At 43.7% G+C, this 23,162-nt stretch overlaps 1 protein-coding gene across 5 annotated transcripts in view; it reads right to left on the reverse strand.

Annotated features, from left to right (window-relative positions):
- GCLC (glutamate-cysteine ligase catalytic subunit) overlaps positions 1-23,162 on the reverse strand; it is a 122,081-nt gene that overhangs the window by 5,955 nt on the left and 92,964 nt on the right. For 3 of the 5 annotated variants that reach the window (XR_004692254.2, XM_035109791.2, XM_035109790.2), the window contains exons 2-12: positions 14,649-14,761; positions 13,024-13,206; positions 12,410-12,523; positions 9,833-9,891; positions 9,610-9,746; positions 9,155-9,229; positions 7,496-7,612; positions 6,451-6,589; positions 5,930-6,042; positions 5,191-5,283; positions 3,060-3,164 (exon numbers count right to left, since the gene is read on the reverse strand). Coding sequence is in view for 4 of the 5 variants with exons in the window: in XM_035109790.2 (XP_034965681.1) it covers positions 3,060-3,164; positions 5,191-5,283; positions 5,930-6,042; positions 6,451-6,589; positions 7,496-7,612; positions 9,155-9,229; positions 9,610-9,746; positions 9,833-9,891; positions 12,410-12,523; positions 13,024-13,206; positions 14,649-14,761 (1,248 nt within the window). In the remaining variant the exon portion in view is untranslated. Of the gene's footprint in view, positions 1-3,059; positions 3,165-5,190; positions 5,284-5,929; positions 6,043-6,450; positions 6,590-7,495; positions 7,613-9,154; positions 9,230-9,609; positions 9,747-9,832; positions 9,892-12,409; positions 12,524-13,023; positions 13,207-14,648; positions 14,762-16,491; positions 22,539-23,162 lie in introns of those variants that run through there. The other 2 variants (XM_060272489.1, XM_035109793.2) reach the window with 2 other exon arrangements.

The raw sequence follows: 23,162 nt of genomic DNA on the forward strand, positions 1-23,162 counted from the left end.
CCACCCAGCAGTTCAAAAGCATGTCAAAGTGCAAGTAGATTAATAGGTACTGCCCCGGCGGGAAGGTAAAACGGCGTTTCCGTGGGCTGCTCTGGTTCGCCAGAAGAGGCTTAGTCATGCTGGCCACATGACCCGGAAGCTGTCTGCGGACAAATGCCGGCTCCCTCGGCCTATAGAGCGAGATGAGCGTGCAACCCCAGAGTCGTCCGCGACTGGACCTAACGGTCAGATACCTTTACCTTTACCAGAACTATACTTTGGAGTGGAACCCTACTTCTGCAACTACAGCCGTACCTTGGATCCCAAACACCCTGGAACTCTGACATTTTGGCTCCTGAATGCCACAAACCCGGAAGTGATTGTTCCGGTTTGCAAATGTTCTTTTGGAACCTGAACGTCCAACAGGGCTTCTGCGGCTTTTAATTGGCTGCAGGAGCTTCCTGCAGCCAATCAGAAGCCATGCTTTGGTTTCCGGACATTTTGGAAATCAAACAGACTTCCGGAACAGATTCCAAAGCACGGCTTCTGGTTGGTTGCACTTCCGAGTTTGTGGCATTCGGGAGCCAAAACATTCCGACCTGCAATGCGTTTTGGATCCAAGGTACGACTGTAAAGGCTTGGCTCCAAATTTCTGGATAAAAAGCCAACCAAAATCTCAGAGCACTTCAAGTAAACCACACACAATGCTCACAATGTAAAGTGGCCTAACGCACAGTAGGCAAAGAAAACAAGAAAACAGAAAACAAATAATTTGCATGACGCACAATGAGACCTCCAAAAGGGAATGAGCTGTGTAAAAATACTATGCACTAGAAAGGTTTGATGACAAACACAGCACAAATCTATGGAAGGAAGAAGAAATACACCTTTTGGGAGGTGGGAGATGAAGAGCATACAGGTGGAAGAGGAATCGCACAGCAAGGGAAGAAAAAAACACAGAAGCATGACAAGCATCTGTCCCAGCTGTAACTCAACTAGAAATGCAGCTATAGAAGAATCTGGAGCATCTAAGGCCATACTTTAAAGGCTTAAAATGCTGAATGGTTCACCTGAAGCATCCAGCATTACTAATATAGTTGCAAAATTTGGGCTTGTACACACGAAGCAATTTTTTGCCAGATGACTTCTTTGGGGGTGGGGAAGGGGAGATGGTTGTTCTACCTTTGATCTCTACGGTATTGCTTACTAGGAAATACATGTTTTTGAAGAGCAAAAATATTCTATCCAGACTATAATACACATAGGCATATTACTGCAGTTTCTCCGTTGCAATGTGTCTACATGCTTGCTGCTTCTAACCAACTGAAACCAAGTTGACTGCAAGAGAGTTTTCCAAGAGTTAGATCTGAAGTATGCACACATGCTTAAAAAAAATGTTTTTATTCATTCTCAAATTTACTATTTCAGTGAACTAACCCACTTGTGGGCTATCATGGTGGCTAACAGATTCTGAACGTTTTGGGGACATATCGAGGATACCCATAACTCATAGGATATGTTAGTCACTTCAAATATGATCTTGAAAAGTGGAAACTCAAATGCTCACCTATGACAGATCCAGGATTTGGAGCTTTAAGGGAAAATATCACAAGAGTCCTGATAACGGACAAACTGGCAACAATGCTAATGAGCAAATATGTATACACACACACACACACACACACACAGTGGTACCTCTGGTTACGAACTTAATTCGTTCCAGAGGTCCGTTCTCAACTCGAAACCGTTCTTAACCTGAGGTGCGCTTTTGCTAATGGGGCCTCCTGCTGCATGCACACCTCTGGCTCACATCCCGGGGCAAAATTCGCAACCAGGAGCGACTACTTCCGGGTTAGCGGAGCGACTACTTCCGGGTTGGCACAGCTCGCAAGGAGGACGGTTCGTAACCAGAGGTATTACTGTATTCCAGAAAGGCAGAAAGAAAAAAAACAAGCTTCAAAAAGCTTCCTATAAGCACAAGTCTTTTGATTGCAAGGTGACATCTCCCATCACCAAGACGTCTTGAATGTCAACACAATGGTTTGGATCCTAACATCCACTCTAGGAGTGAAATTGAGCTCTGTGGTGCTCAGGGAAGGACTGCTGCAGCAGGAAGAAAGGAAGAGCTGAAGATCAGGGGGAAACCACTACCTCTGGCTTCTAAGTATTCCCGACAGCCAAAAACAACCCTACAACTATGCCATCGTTTGGTAGCACCAGAACAAATGCATTTTAGGGGTCAATAAAGCACAGCCTCATCCCTAACATGGAAGTACTCTTAAAGGGCTGTTGCCACAAATCATGGCCCTGTGTCTAAGCTCCTATGATCATGTGCATACGTTGGGAAACTTTTGACACACAGGAATCTGGTTTGGGTAGATGCCCTATCATGAGTGGTACTGCGCCTTAAAAGTGCTCTGTGTGGAGGTTGCTCCACACTATCGCAGCAGAAATTGAGGTTTTGAGAGGGGAGGGAGTAGCTAAACTATGCAGGCTAACTATCTCAACCTCAACGGGGAGTGGTTCATTCCATTTCCACTGGCAATGATACCAATCCTAGCTGGATTCAGAAATTTGGAGTGCTGGAATACAGTGAAGTCAAGAACAGAGCAAGCACTTACATACAATTAAATGAGCAGAAGACCACGCATGCAACTTTTCCCTCTTCCTCCCCTTAGCAGCACGTTCCTAAAGGGAGTACTTCCCAAAACTGGAGAGAGGACCACTGTGCCAACAGAGTGCCTCCATACACATTTAGGCAATTCCCTGTTCTCAAGGGATCCTTCTTCAAGCACAGCCTATGCCATTTGCAAGGCCCCCCTCACACTCCAGAGAGGCCTTTTGAGGATGGAGAAGATTCAGTTGTGTGAGCTGCCTTCCGTTCACGTAACCTTGGATCCCAAACCATGAACAGAATTTTTAAAAGACTAACAAAAGCCATTAAAAAACAACAACAAAAAGCTGTAATACATACAAAGGGGAGCACGTGTACTTTTAAGTCAATTCTCACCTTAGATGAGAATAAGAAATGTTTTCACAGTTTGAGTATATTAGACCGAGGAAGAAAATGCTCCTCTTACCTTGGACAAAGGAATGAGAAAATCCAGTTTGTAGGAGAGAATGACTCGAGTCAGCAACACTACAAAGACAACATAGGCGGAATTTTCGAAGTCTGTTAACTGGACCTAGGGATTGAGAAATCACCAAAGATAAGACGGACAAGTGTGCTAGAAAAATCACTAACACGGTTGAGCAGCAAGTTCACAGTCTGAAATCTTTTTTTATCCTATATAATAAGGTCCCTGTGTCTCTGCATCCAGATTCCGTGTGTCCCGTTTTCCGCGCTACTGAGCATGTGCCCCACGGACACAGGGATTGGACGCAGAGACTGGACGCACACAGAGCCGGGGGGCGGAATGCGGTTCTCTCTCGCACAACGGCTTCCCCTCCAAACTGCCGTTCCGCGCCTCGCCTCCCAATTAATAACGCGAGGGGAAGAGGGGAAGGGACCGTGAGGGATTGAGACGCGAGCGCGCGTTCCCCACCGCCGTTCCCCACCCCCACCTCTCCCCCCACCCGGCGTGTGGCGGGCTCAGCTCTGGGTGGGTTGGGAAAGGCGAGGAGACAGAGGCTGCTTTACCCCCTTTTTTCTCTCCTACACTCCCCCCCCCCGACGACCAGCAGCAAGCGGGCGTCACACACACGCGCTCTCTCTCTCCCCCCACCCCTCTGCCTACCGTTTCCCTCGCGGTGCAGGGTCAGAGGCAGACAGAAGCGGGGACAGTGCATGGGGGGGGGAGGAAGAGAAGCCCGGGGGGGGGAGGAGATGTTTGACAGGGAGCAGGGAAGGAGGGGCGGGTGGCAGCCCGCCACCCGCCCCTCTTTCCCTGCTCCGTGAAGCATCTCTTCTGCTACCCCGTGCCTCCGCTGCGTTCAGCAAGAAGCCGGTGGCAGTGGAGGGATGCTGCTCATTCTTCCCCGCTAACCCTTCACAAAAGCAGGCTCGAGCCCAGGGTGAGGGCAGGAAGGAAAGAGGGCCCTGGCCGCCCCTACCTTTCCCCCTCCCCTGCCTAGGCATGGACCGCAGCAGCGGAGGAGGAGGAGGCGGAGCAGCGACAGAGGAGCAGCGCCGGTGGCAGCCCAGGAGAGTCCCGGCACGTGTGGGTGGAGAAAAGAAGGGAGGGGGAGAGAGGGGGGAATGGGCGGGGGGAATTGCATGTTCTAGCACCCGTTAATTTAACGGGCTTCAAGATACTAGTAATCTAATAAAGGGCTTGCTCTGTTGCTCTGAAACTCACACAATGGTGAGGAGGCTGGGAATGGCCTTTGGGCTTGTGCCCTCTTCCACAATCTTGGGAACAGAATATCCCTGAGCCTGCAAGGATTCAACCCACTAGATTAAGTGGATTCTATCTTGCAGGGTGGGGGGAATTTTGCATTCAAGCAAACATGGGGTCTCTGCCCCAGAGTGAAGGAAATTCCAGTTAGAAGCTGGAAAGTGATGTATAGATCAGAGCTTCCCCTCACCACACAATTTCTTCCGAGAATCCCAGGACTGCTAACTGTCTCCCATACCGTAGCATTAGCAAAGTAGTGACACACACACTCAGTTTTATTTTATGTACGCGGAAGCTAAAATTTGTGGAATATTATATTCTGGAGAAAAGATTAAGCCATGAGATAAAAGCAGTTGCCCTTCATGATTTTAAGATGTCTATACCTATTACTTGTGTTTGGATAGAGATTGGGTGCAACACCCCAGGCAGTGAAATCAAGTGGCAAGAATTACCACTGATCTGAGTGAAGCTGAACTGCACACCTTATCAAAACCGAAGACATTGACGTATCTTTAAAAAGACATACATGACAGATGTGAGAAGACAGTTACAAACCCTTCAACCCTATGCTTTGGACTGCAAAGTTTTCATTCGCAGTACAGTGGTACCTCTACTTACGAATTTAATGCGTTCCGAACACACATTTGTAAGTCGGAAATTTTTTTAAGTCGAATCCCATAGGAATGCATTGGGGGGGGGAAATTCGTAAGTAGAAGCAACCCTATCTAAAAATTCATAAGTAGAAAAAAATCCTATCTAAACCGCATCCAAGATGGCGGACGGAGCTCCATTCGTAAGTAGAAACATTCGTAAGTAGAGTTATTCGTAAGTAGAGGTACCACTGTACTATCTATCAAACACGCTTCTTACTTACCTCCATTGGTCTGAACTCAACCCTCCATCCAATGTCTGAATTCGGAGGTGGTGGTTTGAATCTCATTGTCTGCCAGTTTGTTGACTGAATATTCTGCAAGAGACAAAATAGATACATTAAGGCTATGACCTCTAACAGCTTCCAAGAGTGGTGAACTACTATTATTAAACTGTTTTTGCCACACAGTGAGCGTCATGATTTGAATGCAGGCCTCCCCGGTTCTAGTCTAGAATTCTAACTAGCACACCATGCTGGCTTTTATTCTACCCCAATAAAAGAGCAATAATTAGAAGCTAAGATTGCGGGCACGTTTTTGTTGTTTTAAACTATTGATTCTTCACTATAGTTTGACGCAGCTCTTCAGACAGGATGCTGGTTCCAGTGAGAGAACACTTTCGTCTGTCCTTTCACTTGCTTTTTGCATTGTGCCAGGAGTCTCTCCAGTCAACACTGACTTTTTGCTCTGAATGCTTACCCGTACGTTTAGATAGTTTTGGTTCACTCTGCACTTCTGCTGATATTTATTTAAATTTAGACAGTGGGCAATAAAGTCTACTCTATGTCTCCAACATTGGGAACACCTTGTAATTTAAGAAATGCTGATGGACCACAAACTACTGCAAATGATCACTTGGCTTATCTGAACGTAGTTGCATGTTGCATGCTCTACAGCAGTCCATAGTACACAAAGCAGAAAAAATACAGCTTCTACTATTAGGAACCTAGTATAAGATACAACCTCAAAGTGGTCAGATTCATTTGCATCATCCAGATGTATTTTCTCTTCGAACAGAGTCAAAGGATCACGGATAAATAAATGAGCAATGTGTTGGGCCAACAGATGGTCAATGCCTATAAAAATCAAGAAATTGGGACACTTTTCAATATTAAGAAGAAAACTGGCCTGTCAAATATGATAACTAGGTGAATTCATATTTGCCTGAAGTTGCTTCACTAAGAATTATTTGAGAAGTGGAATAATCACCATAAACCTATGAGCTTTTGGAGTATAAAGGGAATTATGGTTTGTGGCTTGTAGTGCTGCTATTTGTTGCTAATCCATTATTTCCTATTACTTAAGAACAAAATCAGTTTTCTAGATGAGGTGTGCTCTTCAGAAAATATCCTACTTTATGTCTCATGATATTTCAAGCGCAGCTACTGCAAAGTTAATGACAAGAAGCCCTTCTTACAGATTACGTATTGTTAAGGCAGAAATCAACATAAACGTCACTGTCACGCCGTTTCAAATAAACTTACCTTCCTTTACTAACTGCTCGTAGATTTCTTTATCTACCGTCAAATCAATGTCATTGTATTTTTCACCACATTCAGAGAGATAACTGTCTATGGAATCGTATCTGGATTTATTGATTCTGTAGCGGTTGTTCTTCAATGGCTGTGTAATTTAAGAAGAAAGGGGGGGAATGTAGTGATAGTAACCATATCTAGTAATTGTAAACGTTACCTGGCAATAGATACCAAAAGCAGTGCCAGTTCACATGCCACACTAAACAAGAATGATTTCACGTGAATGAGCATTGAGTTGGTGGATGCTATTTAAAAATCCCCCCTCTTCCCCCACTCGCTGCTGTGCCACAAAGAGGAAACAGCCCCCAGTCTGGCTTCTTCTGTTGTCTAAACCAATTCTCATGGTTTTTCTACCAACGAGCCGTATGCCAAGAACAAACCTTGGTTACTGCTTGTGATCTGGACCATTGTTAATGGATGACTTTTATCAAGACAACGGAAGCACAACTCTGTTAATTCTGTTTGATCTCTCATTGGCTCTTGATACCATCAACAACAGCATTATCCTGAACCATGTTTTGGTTTCAAGGGGGTGGTTTCAGAGAGCAGAAACTGGCTGCAATATTTTGTTACAAACCCTATTTAGTATCTATGGGAAACTGTTGGGAGCAGTCGCCAGCCAGCATCATAACAAGTCAGGGGTGATGGGAGTTGTAGTCCAACAGGGTCTGCAGGTCCACAAGCTCCCCATTCCTGTGCCAAAAGAGCTCTCTTTTAAAATAATAATCACGTGAAACCTTTGTGAACTAGCCAACTCTGTAAACAACAACTTTGCAACTGAGGTTATATACTAGGAGTGCGCACTGACCATGCCATTTTGGTTGAATCCCAATTTGGTGCTTCGTAAAGCAGCCCAAATTGACTTGGAAGACTCAAACTTCTCAGGCATAACGTTTTGCCCTGGCGTTGTCCCAATGCGACGCAAACTCTTAATATATACTGCAGAAGCATTTGCTACACAGGCTGTTATTATTAAGTCCTTGTGTGCACTTACCTCCAATCCCCTCTCCTCCCTCGTTCTGTCGTCTACGGAGGCAGATATGACTCCCCAACGGCAATCGATATCTGTCACGTAGCCTCTGTAGAATGGAGCTGCCGCACTTAAAGCCATCTAAAAGAAAAACATCAGGAAGTACAGAAAGCTGCTAATGGATCACCCTTTAAATCTAAAGATGTTTTGTTCCGAAACAGAAGGCACGCCCCCCCCGCCCCAATTTGCCTTCAACAGAGAACTCTTGCAAGAGCTGTATCTTACTAAATAGCAGCACATTTTTGGCTAATAAAACACACATAATTTGGAGCTTTGATTAGCACCCTCTTATCTAGTCCCCTTCTTCCTAACCTAGCATGCATTCTCTCATTCAGTGTACTACACCTGCATATTTATGGTTCCAGGAAGAAGCCTCTAAAGAGGGAGTGCCTCTAAAGAGGGAGTTTTATATGAGGAATACCTCATTCTATTTTTTTAAAAAAATGACAACTGGGTTTCGTTCGGTGTTGCCCATCAGTTGGCAAAAAGACTCTTCACCTCCTAGCAGGACAGGGCTTTTTATCCACAGGTAAGCAAGTTGTGCAAGCATACCCAGTTCCAAAGCGACCATTTTATTGGCATAATCATTTTATAAACCATTTTATTGGCATAATCGCACAAATTGCTTGCAAATCTCATTCCAGCGTGATTGGACCACATCTCTGAACCTCTGTGTTCTCCTCCATCAGTTCTTTCAAAGTACCCCCAAGTTGGTAGTATTCAGAAAACCTGTGCAGAGCTCTGTGCATTTGAACACTGTAAGGTTAGGGTTGGATTGGATGGGGTACATGGGCATTTGCAACAAATATTCTGTTGCCCTGCCTCTCTCGCTGATTCCCCCCCCTTAAAAATAAAATTTATAAAATATACAAAATGCATTATAATACTTAACACAGAACACAAGATAAAGCATGATATACTAAAATAATATTTAGTACATAATTTCATTATTTACTATTACCCTTCACCACCAGTCTTCCCTTACCACTTCCTAAAACAGCGCCACTTTCCTTATATCATTTTGTTTCCACAATGAGGAGGCACCTAAGAGTTCAACTTTAAATGCCTGTTACACAAATGTTGTGAAAGTAGACTAGGATTTTTCAAACTCTTCTTTTACCTGAACTTCTTTGTCTGCTGCAACAATGACACCACTTATACGCTAGGTGGAAGCCATTAACTTTTTGTAATATCTTATGTTTGAGTTGCTTGTAAACAAAAGTTTTCCTTACTTATGACAAAAATTTGGAGATATGACTGCTAAGCCCAATGTAACCTGAAGCCCAAAGGTTGTTTTACACAACAGAATGCAGGCACAGACATGCACACACATTTACGCACGTTCAATATGTGTGCGACCATGTATATGCGCATCGCGCCGGACCCTGAACTGACCCCACAAAGAAATCACTAAAAGGGCAGAGCGGGGTGTTTGCAGGATTTTTCAATGGTTTTCAATTATACACAATTTCACTGATGCGCACGGTGCCTCAGAACGCAGCCCCTGTATTTTATCAGCTTTTTGAACTAGTGCGCATGCACGCACACACTCGACCTGCTTTATGGTTATTTTCTTTATGAATTATATAATGTGTGGTGGAATAAATTCTACCACTCACTCACCACAATGGGACAGATGGTTGCTAGCTGATCATAAAGGTATCTTGCTTCAGAGATGCTGCAAGCCTGGAATGTTACCTATAGGATGATATCAAGCAAACCGCTATTAAACCAAAATAATAATAATAATGTGCAGCCACTTTACCAAGCTGTAGAACCAACCTCCCCCCTGACACCAAAGCTGCAAAAAGCCAGGCTCACTTGCACTATTTTAACCAACTGCACACCCCTCCAAGCATGCAGATACGAAGACGCAATTGTAATGGGGAAATCCCAGTATGGTCTCCTAAGCAGTTCCTTGCTCACTTTCCTCCTAGGGATGGTAGCCAGTAGGCTATACTGTCACTTTATGTAAGCAGGAGCTGCAGGCTTTAATAAGGAAGTTAATATTGCTTAAAAGCACTAGTAATATATATATATATATATACTTGCTAAAGCATTTGTTTCCGTGAGTTTACCTGAAGGCAGCAGTTGCCCATTCCAAACCCCATGGCATCCATGTAGACATGGCCAGGCTTGACTGCTCTTGCTCCCTCACCATCATCATTAGGGAATGTTTCTATGAACGGCGATGGAGTATTCTTGTCTTTAAATACTGCATTAGACAGGATGACAGAAAGTTAAACCCATTGCTAATGGTCCTACTCCACTTTTTGAAAAGCAAATTATTTGCTCACTTACTTGGTACGTTTATCACTACTTTTTCTCCTCTTCTGTGTCGAATGTTTCTCGTTAAAGTACTAAAATGGAAAAGGAACCTGCTGAAATGCCATCTCAACAAACAACAGTCACACCCTTTTTAGCAATTAGCATTATTTTATTTTATTTTATTAAACTTGCGTGTAAACCAGGGGTCCCCAAACTAAGGCCCGGGGGCCAGATGCAGCCCAATCGCCTTCTCAATCCGGCCCGCGGACGGTCCAGGAATCAGCATGTTTTTACATGAGTAGAATGTGTCCTTTTATTTAAAATGCATCTCTAGGTTAATTGTGGGGCCTGCCTGGTGTTTTTACCCTGTTTCTCCTAAAATAAGACATACCCATAAAATAAGCCGTAGCAGGATTTCTAAGCGTTTGCGCAATATAAGCCATACCCCGAAAATATGACATAGGGATAGGCGCAGTTCTGGAGGGTGCCAAGGAAGAGGCGAGGCTGGACATGTAATAAAAAAATAAGACATCCCCTGAAAATAAGCCACCGTGTGTGGGTTTTTTAAAGGAAAAATAAATATAAGACAGTGTCTTATTTTTGGAGAAACACGGTACTTGAGTAGAATGTGTGCTTTTATTTAAAATATTTCTCTGGGTTATTTGTGGGGCATAGGAATTCGTTCATATATTTTTTTCAAAATATAGTCCGGCTCCCCACAAGGTCTGAGGGACAGTGGACCGGCCCCCTGCTTAAAATGTTTGCTGACCCCTGGTGTAAACTTTTAATTTTTTTTCTGGATTTTCCTTTGCGGACCATCTTCCTACTCAGCTAGGTTTGTATCAGAACAACATTGCTGCTTCAGAGGACTCCTTGGATGAAGAATCCTCTGAAGCAGAAATGTTATTCTGCTCCTATATCTAGCTCCATTTTATTTTCAGAAAGGGTAACCAATTTATACCAGCTGCTATTCACGATGGAATATTGGGCGTGGGCTAGCACTATAAAATACTGGTTGGGTTGTCATTTCCATTGCCAGCCTTCGAGTCTGATTTCTGACTTACTCTTATAAATCCAGATGGTTCCACCTCTTACATAGAAAAATCAGACGTATTGGTATTGACTTGGAACTCTTGTATAATTCAAGTGAGGAATACAATTATTGTAACATTAAAATCAGATTAAGGGACACTGAAGAACAAAATATCGAGATAGCTGTAAATACAATTTGCTCCCCCAAGTTTTATGGTTTAAATACAACAGATAACAGGGTGACTTATATTTCAAAATTAGCCCGACTGAATGTTTTCCCCTCAGCTTTTGTCAAGGGCAGATATTTAAACATCCCCAGAAACGATAGACATTGCGGATGTTTTTTTGAACGTGCCAGACACAGTAGAACATATTCTTTTCTACTGTCCATGGTACAACCAGCTACACAAACATGTGCTTTCCCTCTTTTTTGGGTAGTCTAACATCACGGCACCATGAAAATATCAGATTCTATCTGTCTGACATTAACCTGGAAGTAACTGCAAGGGTGGCTAAGTTTTTGTCAACAGTGGTGAATGGCACTATTTAGCGGGAAGAAACTCCCACGAAAATCCTCATTATGACATATTTTCACATGGCTGTTTATTTGTATATATTTTAAAATTTTAGGTATGGATGTTTTATGATGGCCTATATTTGTAATGCCTAACAAATGTTTAGCAAAGTAGTAAGTAGTCATTGTTATTCTACTACAACGACGACAGAAAGCTGTAAGAGAAAGCCAGGGGAGCAGAATTTATTTATCTTCACTATAATCTAATGTTCTGCTGCTGCCACAGTCGCCAGGAGGCAGCAAGCCGTCAGGGTCTTCACGCACACACACCTCCAGGGCCGTCTTAAGTATATTTGGTGACCTGGCGCGACGGATCCCTCCGGCGCCCCCACCCTGCCCCGTTTCCCAGCGCGGTGGGCGGCGGAGCTGCATGGCGGGCGGGCAGGCGCAGCGCACAGCTCCGCGACGGGCAGGCGAGCGCAGCTCCGCGGAGAGCGGGCGGGTGCAGCTGTGCGGCGCCCCCCCCGGCGGGCGGGCGCCCTACGCCACCCAGCCTGGCCATAGGGCCAGCCCTGCACACCTCTGCACAGCCTCAGCCAGTTTATAAATAGAGAAATTCCGAGGAGGAGAAAGGGTTGTGTAAGTCTCAACTACCTGCTCCTAATGTAAGGAACATTCATGAGATGTCAATAAAACTGTACCAGACCGAGTGAAGAAATTTAAACCTGAAGGAGTTTATAAGTATCAATGTGTGTACACTTTATCCGGGTGGTATTCAGAAAAAAGCAGTTCCATTTGGGATGGACACCTGGTTGCTCAATGGTGCTTCTTCTCACGCACCTTTCCCTGCATGCCACCCTCAAATCTGCTCCAGAACTGTTTTAGGAGGCACACAGGAAAAATAAGTTCTGGTGTGCACCCAGAAGGAGGGCAGTATGCAGCTTGTGTTCAAAAGCACTACATCCTCTGGCAAGTTTTGCTTTCCACCCAAAAGGGAAATACTATTCTATGACTTGCACATCCAGAGAGAAAAGACAACTCTCTTAATTCCGAAATATACTCACCTAAACCTGGGATGTTTGTTAATGGCTTCGTCCGGGAAGAAGAGAGACTTGGAGGCTCCTGTCTCAACTGGGGTAGGCACACACTCCGGTATCGTAAATCCTGGACAGCCCAATCTACACATTTCAAAGCAAATCGTGAAAGGCTTTTAAAAAGTAATCAAAAACATATACAAGCTGGAAATTACTACAAACACATCAGAACAAAACTAAAAGGAAAGTAACTTAAAAGATAAAATACTTCTGGGGTGGGCACAACTTCCTCACATGGACAGAAGTGGAAATAGGTACAGGTACTCTGTATAAATACACTAATCTCCAGATTAGGAAACAGATAGAGGGCTTGACGAAAGCTCTATTAGATAAGTCTCCAGTTATAAGACATCCTCCTTCTGTGCAAAGAGTTCGGAGGAAGAGGCAATAGGTTTCCAGGCTTGCAAGAAACCCTGGAGGAGGACAGAAGAAGCAGGGGGAATGCCTGCTATTCCTGGGCTTCTCAAAGTGACAGCGTGTCTCAGGCGGCTGGGAGTCTCTCACCAGGTGGCAAGGCACACTCAGCCCTGGTGGGCAGCATGCTTAACGCTGTTTCAGCCCATATTAGAAGGATAGAGACAAACCTTGGAAATGATGTCACAGTGCAAACAGCTTCGTTTTGTTTCAGCACAGAAGCAGCCTCCAGGCGTCGCTTTCTCATGTTGTCTTGCACAGTGTTAAATTCGGACATTGTCCCTCCATAGGGTTGCCCAGGGGTCCCCTCAATCATATAGCTTCCATATTCTGGCCTCCACAGAGTTGGATGGCTGTGACGGAAGCAAGGATTTGAAATCTTTTTGACCAATGGCAAGGACAGCATACAACTGTGACTGTAAGTCAGTGCCGGCCAAACCTGGCCCTCCCACTGTTTTGGGACTACAATTCCCATCATCCCTGACCACTGGTCCTGTTAGCTAGGGATGATGGGAGTTGTAGTCCAAAAACAGCTGGAGGGCCAGGTTTGACTACCACTGCTGTAAGTCTATTATTATTATTATTATTATTATTATTATTATTATTATTATTATACCGCTTTATAATTTTAAGATATCTCAAATCAGTTTACAGCACATTTGAAACATCAAATAAAACAATCCAAAATAAAACCTTTCTGAAGAAAGTCAAATATAAAGCATACAGTCAAAGCCAACATAAATTAACAGGAAACTTAAATATTATCTTAAAAGATTTCAAAATAAAACATTACAATGGTCAACTACAGAATACATATATAACACAAACAAAGTTAACCAAAAAAAAAACCTTAAAATTTTTTTGGGGGGGAAACATTGCTAAATGAAGTCAGGTATAAAGGGCGAATATAAGAACGAATGCTTAACTTGGAATCATGTCTTTTCTGCCATAGGCTTATGATCCTGCTCTGCTGGATCAGTTTGCCCAGAGTGGACTAAGTCTACCTTAGGATTATAAAACCATCATCTTTATGAGAAAGAGAATTTTGGCCATCTACCATGAAGCAGATATCTAAGCTGGGCATCAAATGGCTCCTTAGACCAGGGTTACGGTTGCCAAAACGGAATGCCTAGTTGCCATTTGGGGCCAGACAGCTCGAAAGTCATATTTTTCAATATAACTTTTTGGTTCCTGAAATCCATTCAGGCTGTGCAGATAAAATGTCATGGATAGAATTCTACAGGACGTGTTGTTAAGTGTGTGAAAACAGTGAAGATACAATGATCCCCAGGCATGCACCTCGAGATGGCGAAGACACCAGGCATGGCCATGTCTGGGCACCTCCACTTGGTCGCAAGTGGCCGATAGCCAGGTGCAAAATGCGCCTGGTGAATTTTGAATGCTGCTGTGAAGGTTCTTTCTACATGGGATGAGATGTCTCTAATATTCTGGGTTTAACGCCTGCTACCACCTAGCAAGGCCCAGAAGCATGCGACAAACATTTGTAGGGTCACATTCTCTGTGTTGCATGTCCCGTCTTCCTGGCTGCGAAACCAGCCTATTGGGTGTTCCAATCACCCGAACTGAGAAATACTGCTCAGAGACATCAGCATTAACAGTGTTCTGGCATGCAAAATGACAACCTATTCAAAGTTGACCACTTTGATAAACGCTAGTTGTCACGTGGCAAACAAAATACAAACCACGTTCTGCTCACTGCTTGGATACTGACTTAGAAAAATCACCTGAACTTCAGGAAATAAGTGAACCAATACTAAGGACAGTTGGTACTTACTTTGGGTTTGCTCTTTCCCCTTTCTCTTGCAAAGTATGAAGAACGTCTCCTCCAGTTAGGGACAACTGCGCCCTCTTGTTTTTATGGTCAAATACTACCAGCATGTATTCCACCTGATGTGCAAAACAAGAACACACAACATTTTAGCACACTAGATGAATACGACAAGCTAGCCATCATTTGTAAACACATCGACAGTTTCATGGCAATGCTCTGTAGGTAGGAAATCTCAGGTGTTTTATTGAACTTTCATGATCACAAATAAGATTACAAACCTGCAAATCCCTAAAGTCACAAGTGACAATACTCAGCAGCTGTCATTGTAGTTTTTCAGCATCCTCAAGATGGTTTCAATGGGGGGGGGGGAATCCGCCCATGAGAATTTCCCTCCCAGGGGAACTAATCTGCTGTCTTCCATTCCCTTGTTTGTGAAAATTCAATTTGGCACTAATGCTATTCCTTTCAGATTATTGTTTCTTTCAAAAACACACCAGAGAGAGCCTGAGAGTTGCTTCCTCATAGATGCACTAGCCTGTTACATAATCACACGGCTAAGGGAAAAGACTCATTTTAATCCCTGACGTGCTTTTACTGGTGTGAGACACACAACTGAAAATATATACATATATATACATATGCATGCATATATATATATATATATATATATATATATATATATATATATATACACATACACATACATACATACACACACACACACACACACACACACACACACACACACACACATTGTATGGTAGTACAGTGGTACCTCGGGTTAAGAACTTAATTCATTCCAGAGGTCCGTTCTTAACTTGAAACTGTTATTAACCTGCGGTATGCTTTTGCTAATGGGGCCTCCTGCTGCCGCAGCGCTGCTGACACACGATTTCCATTCTTATCCTGGGGCAAAGTTTTCAACCTGGAGCAACTAATTCCTGGTTAGCAGAGTTTGTAACCCAAAGCGTCTGTAACCCGAAGCGTCTGTAACCAAAGGTACCACTGTACAAGCGATTCTGTATGTGCCATAGGTATTTCTGTTGACCATTTCCGCTCTATTTGTACCAGAGCAATGTGCCCTAATCAGTGTCATGTGGCCTGATATAACTAAAGGATGTGCAACACATACCACAAACCAGGAAGCGGGGTTTAGATTTACTATAGAGAACTAAACCTAGAGATTACAGTATTTTGTACACAACTAAAGGAAAAAAATGTGATAGATTATAGAGAACAAAGTGTGCTTTTCTTTGAACAGTGAACCGCAAAGCAGGGCAATACTATAAAAACAGACGATGTTTATTATGGTTAAACCTCTAATAAACAAAAGGGATTCTTAACTGTACTGTTTATGCATGCTTTTGTAGAATTTTATTATGCCTCAATTTGTTTTCCTTTGTGGGTTCACGAAAGGGGGGAGGGAGGCCTCTTCCTACTTCACTTTTCAAACATGTGATTCAATTTACAAATATGTGATTCAATTTGCTAACATTGAAGTCCTAAACTGAGGTTTTTTAATTTGAAACAAATTCTCAGCCAAATGGGATTTAGTCACTATCCATGAGCTACATATTGCAGACACAAATATACACAATGCAGAAATGAGAAATACTGGGAAAATAACCTAAAACGTCTAATTCAAGGAATTTGCATTTTAGAAAAATTCTGACAAGTGAGGAATCTCAGGCATTATGTGACCCAAGCAAGCTGTGATAGAGGCATCCGTTAAAGAATGACTGCACCAGTACAGAGTACATTTGTCTCTTCCCAGCCACAGTGAGTAGATGCAATCCTATAACAAGTTTCCCTGTCTGTCAGTGACAGACCAGACAAAGAAACTCACCAAGCGATGGCACTTGTTTGTCCGGTCTGTTTCTATGTGTTACAGCAGGGATAAGAAAATTCTTCTTCTTTGCCGATCACTTGTAGCTGAGTAAGATTGTCTTCCATAAATACGATTTATGAAACTACCTGCTAGTGGTATCAGTGGCATCCCTGTGGCAAATTCAGTATGAAGTACTGCTTTGTCCAACTGAAAACACAGTACACCTTTCCAAAACAAGAGTCCTTGATAATTAACTGTACACTAAGCTTTCCAAACTTCCTGCATCTTCGTAAGCATGGCAACTGTGGTAGTAAGAGACTGAACTCCTAAATACTGTTTAGCTATACTTTGAGTCTGCTGGTAAGGCTGCTGGCAAATTCTCAGATTCTGCCATAACTGTGTTCAGGGAACAAACTTAGTGACTTTTATTGGGGGGGGGGAGTGGGTGTGTAGGGAAATAATATTAGAGACACGTGAAAATTAGTTGCATGCATTAACATTATTTTTCCAGTCATCTGCATATATGTATTTGTTCCGTCCAGAATATTAGACACACAACTGCAGGTACAAAATAAATCCCAAACAACAACCAAAACCAACTAATAGAAAGCAAAGGCTGCAAAATCCTGTACACAATCAGGTTATTAAATCCTTGGTCTAAGACTGTGATACTAGAGACACTGCACAGATTTCAGTGCTACTTGTTTCTGAGTCAAGAGCCGTAAGACTGAGCTTCAAATGTGTGTATGCTGTAGGATACCAACTGAGAACAGCACGATGCTTTGGAAGTTATTGCATTATATAAGCTTTGTCACAATGAGTTTTGAAAGAAGCAACAGGGAAGGCTTTGAGAAATATGGAAATAAATATGTGAACATAATAGTCCATCAGGATTTCCATAGCACACTGTGATCAGGGTTAGAAACCGAGATATAAAACTTAGGAGCCAAATGCCATGTGCAGTTATTTTTCAAACATAAAAGAAAAACAACCGTTTTTGCCCATGTATAAGACTAAGTTATTTTCTTAAAATATTGTGCTAAAAACTTACGAGTCGTTTTATACACAGATAGTGGAGAGGGGGGACGGGCTATTGATGGGTGTCATGAGCAGGATATTGTCCGTGGCGTATTTGTGGGTGATTGGTGGGTGCTGCAAGGTCCACTGGCTATTGGCTGCTGCGGCAACTGGGTGGGCAATTGGTGTCTTCTCCAATATGCATGCGATTGGCTGCTGCGTTCCTGCGGGTGAGCGATTTTCAGCAAAACACCCCCCCCCCAATAAAAGCTCAACACCTCTGGGCAATCTCCCCCCATTTTCTCTATTTTGAGTCTTATACACGGAAAAGTTCGGTCATCTTTCCTGAGGTTTTAGGAGGTCTGTTCATAATACAGTTTGGGTGTGATCAAAAGGGAGGTTTCTTGCTCTCTCCTGTCTAGAGAAAGTACTTCATGGGCTTCTCACTGCCCGTTGAGAGCATTTCCCCCTTGCTCAGAGGAAGCACCTAAACACACACAGATATGCACGAACATCAAAGCCTGCAAATTTGTGTCTCTTGGGCTCAATCCCACCAAACACCCATGCTGCACAACTCCTATTGAACTCATTAGGGCTCTTCCATAGGCTGGCAAATAACCATGACAAGAACAAAAGCTTCTTTGTGGAGAAATACAGTCATGTTTCTCCCTTCCCTTGGCCAAAGGAGTGGGCAATGCAGTAAGTTTACCACACAACCTCAGGCCGTGCGCACGTTACTGTATTAGAACAGCAAAGGTTGTTTACTGCTGTGTTTCATATTGCATTTGCACATCGCTGTCCACACCAGAACGGTTTCATGTGTGTTCAACGTCTCCTGCTGGCTCTCCACACCAGTGGGCAAGAGAGTGGATGTCCGCATATGGCTTATGTTTTGAAATCAGATCAAAACTGGTTTGGGGGGGAAATGAATCCAAATGCAGCATTACTCAAGAAACTATGGGATAAAGCTGAATTGTGACTAATATCTTGCCTACATGGCTTCACAAATTAGTGGCAGGAGATCACTGGGTGCAGAGTAAATGGGAGCCCCCCCCCCCCACAGCCTCAGTTTGCAGACTAGAAGGATGCTCCCAGGCAGGATGTCAAGAGTAGGAGCCGAAACCCCTTTCTTTGCACCAAAGTAGAATAATATGAAATATCTTCTCCAAGGCAGAAGAACAAATGTCTCATTATCCTCTTCTTTCAGTTGTCTACTGAGGTCTTTTCTTTCGGTAAACAAACACCTCTGACGAAAGTAAAAGTGGTACAGGAGAAGTAAATGTTTGAGACCAAGGGAGCAGAGGAATATAATTAAATAGTTGTTTTTCAAAAGCAATAGAAAATTTATGGGGGGAATCAAATCAGCATTTAAAAAATTATACTTTCTTTTCTAAGCTTGACATAAGATTTCAAGAAAATGTTTCTAAAATTGGAAAAGGAAAATGCAAGGCATAGACAACATTACAGAAAGATGTTGTCTATGTATCTTTACTTGGACAATAGAACATTAATTGCTAACCTTTTCATAAAACTTGTCTTTTAATACTCTCAGGTTAAGTTTCCCGTTATAAGTCACTTAATTTGAAATTATTTATTCACCTGCTCCATGAAGCAGGGATGCACATTTTTCTAATTACTAGTTTTAAGATTTTTATATGTGTATTGCATTTTAGTATTATTTTAATGATGTGTGCACCCCTAATTTGGGACCACTTGGTGACGGGCAGGTTACAAAACACCGTGCATAATGTTTAAAAGCAAATACTTCTTTAAATAAATGCATATAACATACAGCTTCAAGTTAGTTGCCTTTTTTCAGAACCAGAAGAAAGTGTAAGAACCTTTAAATTAATTTTAAAAAGCTGTGACTCATTTGAAGTGCCACTCCAGGACCAAATTAGCCTGGAGGCAAAAACTCTTACTGAATTCAGTAGGATTTGACATACTCAGCTATGGCGGAGATGTGTGCTTGTTTCTTTTTCAGATTTACGGTTCTGCAAATTAAAGTTGGCCTTAAGGTACTTGTTATTTTAAAAATAATGGATCTTACTTCTGAGTAAAAAATGTGTAAGACTGGAAAGAACAGAGCCTAGTGCAGAACGCTGCAAGGGATTGAACTTGATGGCGCTCATGCTCCTTTCCAACTCCACAATTCTATGATTAAACTTTTAACAAACAATTTAGTGTGCTGGACACAGCATTAATATGTAGTGCACAACAGACACACACAGCCTATGCTAAATTAAACGCTACTGTTCTACAATTGTAAACGTCAACAAAATACAGACATTACAAACCACCAAGAGAAAACAAGAGTATCCAATATGATTTGTTGTCAAGCAGAGATGCACAGATCTAACCAAACAAAGATCTGTTTCTTCTGGTTAATTTTTATACCATAAAACCAGCTATAGGACAAGATTAAACTTTTACTTTGATAGTACAGTACTGAATATAGCTGTCTTTCCCCTGATGAGAAGTTAAGAGTGTACATGACATATACATACATTGTATGCAGTGTAGATAACAATGTGATATGTAACTTTTCAACTTTTAATAGGGATTCGGCTCATTAGTATACAAAATAAGCTTCAAGAAACCATGCAATTATGTGGTCTTGGGTATTAGATTTTGGGTGACGTCCAAAGCTCAGTTGTAGAGCAAATGCTTTGCATTTAATAGGTTGAATCTCTGGCATCTTCAGGTAGGACTGGGAAAAATCCCTTCAGTCTAAAAACCTTGAGAGCTGCTGTCAAATGTAATACTGGGCTGGATGAACCAATGGTCTCACTCAGTTTAAGATGTTCCTAATCTTCATGAACGTTAAGCCTCTAAGAATGAAGCAAACCTTGGATATTCTTACAAAAATCTTTTACACAAGCCTCAAGTGAAGATGGGAGAGGCCAAAAGTAGCTCCTAAATATCTTCCCTTCTGGTGAGTTAAATTACTTGTAAATATCTCATCCTCCACTTAGGAACATGTTACATTAGTTTGATTTTTTTCAATATATAAAAAGCAATTAACAAAAGAGTCTTGCATGTTTTTTTCAACATAACAGCTTTCCGTGGGCAATCATCTTCAATTTTTATAAGATACCATGGCCCTAGGCAGCGCAAGTCTGGAGATGCCTTATGAAATCCACAATGTGTGGAGCAATTATCACAGGCATGTCTGTTATAAAGTTGCATGGCAATTCCTCCCATTAATTTAAATTCTTTAGCACGCTTATAAGAACTGCAAAGAAAGTGATGCCTTTCATAAACAACCTCCACATCCAAAGTGCCCAATACAAAATAGGCTGCAAAGATTAAAACTTGTCTCACACTGCACATTTTCTTCTACCTTCCTCAGATACAAATACTCAGTTGGCTTGCAAATGAAAAAACAAACAAACAGGTTGGAACCTCTGAGGATGAAAAGTGCCATAAGAAAACACTGCATATGTTCTCAACCAGCTCAACATACCAGATGCAGTAGAAAAGAAGCACATTGAATATTTATTATGGGGGGGGCACCTCTTAGGCACAATCAACTTGAGTCTTTGGTGTTCAAATTCTTGCAACTTATTTTGCAACCAAGTTGGGAGACTAGACAGTGAAGTTCGTTGTGTCTAAGAGCACCTGACAAATTCATACAGTGGTCCCTCGACTTACGGATTTAATCCGTTCCAAATGCACATTCGTAGGTCGAAAAGTTTGTAAGTAAAAAAAAAGCGCTTTCCCATAAGAATGCATTGGAAACGGAAAAATTCGTAAGTTGAGTTAACCGCATCTAAAATTCGTAAGTCGAGAAAACCCCATATAAACTGCAACGGTTTTCCTTTCAGGTGTCGAAAAAAACGTAAGCGTGTGGCCATTCCCCCCCCCCCATTCGTAACTCGAAATTTTGTAAGCTGAGTACTTCATAAGTCGAGGGACCACTGTATTAGAAATGTGCTGGGCTCAATGAAGCACACTTTTGCACACCAGGAGGTTCTCCCCCAAATGCAAATCCTTGCTCAGTTGTCTGCTAAATCACCCTGGCCTACAGTAACCTTTGCAAGTTATGCTTTTCACACTTCTGTATCTCAAGTATAACGCTTTCCCACCCTTCACTTTCACTTCAAGGCTATTTAAGGATTTATAATATACAAAACCCGCCTCTCATTATCAGGTCACGCCATCATTGTATTTATTTCTCTTACACGATTTACGTGCCACCCTTCAACAGTGTTAGAAGGGCAATTTTCAAGAACTGCTGCTGCTTCCAAGATATACCGTGTTTCCCCTTTTTTAAGACACCGTCTTATAACATTTTTTTCTCAAAAAAACACAGGGTGGCTTACTTTTGGTGGGATGTCTTATTTTTTTTTATTACCGATACAGTTTTTACGGTACACACACATCCCCATGCGTGGGGAGGGAGGGAGGAAGGAGAAAGCCAGCCATCTGCCACCGACAAGAGATGGCAAACAAGCTGCCATCTGTGGGCAAACACTCCCCCATATCGGACCCCAGTGGCTGTCAAGGAAAGGGGGCTTTCCTCTCCCTCACCCCTGGAGATGGCGAGGAAGGAGCAACACCACGCTTCTCCCAGGATGCAGCGACTGGTGGCTCCTTTCGAGGGTGCTTGTGCAGGGGAACTTCACAGGAGTTTTTGCTTCCCGCGCCTCATAGCGCCCATCTCTCAACATGTCGCCTTTAACGGCACCCAAAATCAGTGCCGCTTTCCCTCGCAGCCAAGCCAGAAATTAAGGAGAGGGTTTTTGCAGTTGCCTTTGCAGCTGCAGGCATCTTCTCTAATGTGTCTTAGACCTCGGGAAACTTTGTTGCCAAGGGAGCGCCCCAACCAAACTCCATGCAACCTTTCCCCTCCCCGCCCCCTGACGCCCCTTTCTCTCCAGATCCGTGATCTGAGCACCCCTGACCCCTTCCCCCTCCCCAGGGGAGCGCGCGCCGGGGGTAGGGAGGGAGAAGGGGAAGCGCGAGCCCTTCCTTAGTGCTTCAGCCTTGAGGACTCTCGCTGGGCGCCTCCGTCAGCAGCGGGCTGTGCTCGGGTCTGCCGGGAGATGGCCCGCCAGGCCGGGACTCATCGAGGCCGCCCTCCGGTGTCGCCCCTTCGCTCCGTGCCTGGCCCCTCCCGCAGGGCTGGAGCTCGCCCTGGGCTCGCCGGGCGGCGCGTTCGCAGTGCCTCTGCAGCAGCGGCAGTAGCGGCTCTTCCTCGTGCTCTTTCCCCAAGGCTCCCGCAGGCAGGATGGTTGCCATAGCCCGGCAGCCCTCGGCGGGCCGCGGGGCAGGTCCGTAGCTGGTGCGGGGTGGTGCCCTTTGCTGCGATCGGGAGCTGGAGGCGCCGGGCGCTGCGCTGCGCCGCGCCATGTGCCCACGCGCCCCTCTTCCTCTCACTCTCTATGGACGGGGGAGCGGGGGGGCGGCCCCGGGGTGCCCGGCTCGGAGAGCCCCAACCGGGCCGTGGAGAGCTCAAGAACATAGAGAACAAGCAGAAAATGCTGGAGACGCAGCGGCGCCGAAACGAGGAGCTGGGCTCACTGCTTCTTCCAGGGAGACTTTACAGTGTCTTCCTGCGGCAGAGGGGCTGCCCGCCACCGGGACCGCTGCCCTCAGGGAGACAAGAAACAGGGTCCTCTTAAATGGCGTTTTAAAACGCCATTTTCTTCCCCGTGCTTGCCGCCTCC

This window comes from Zootoca vivipara, chromosome 3 (genome assembly GCF_963506605.1).
Source record: "Zootoca vivipara chromosome 3, rZooViv1.1, whole genome shotgun sequence".
Lineage (NCBI taxonomy): Eukaryota > Metazoa > Chordata > Lepidosauria > Squamata > Lacertidae > Zootoca > Zootoca vivipara.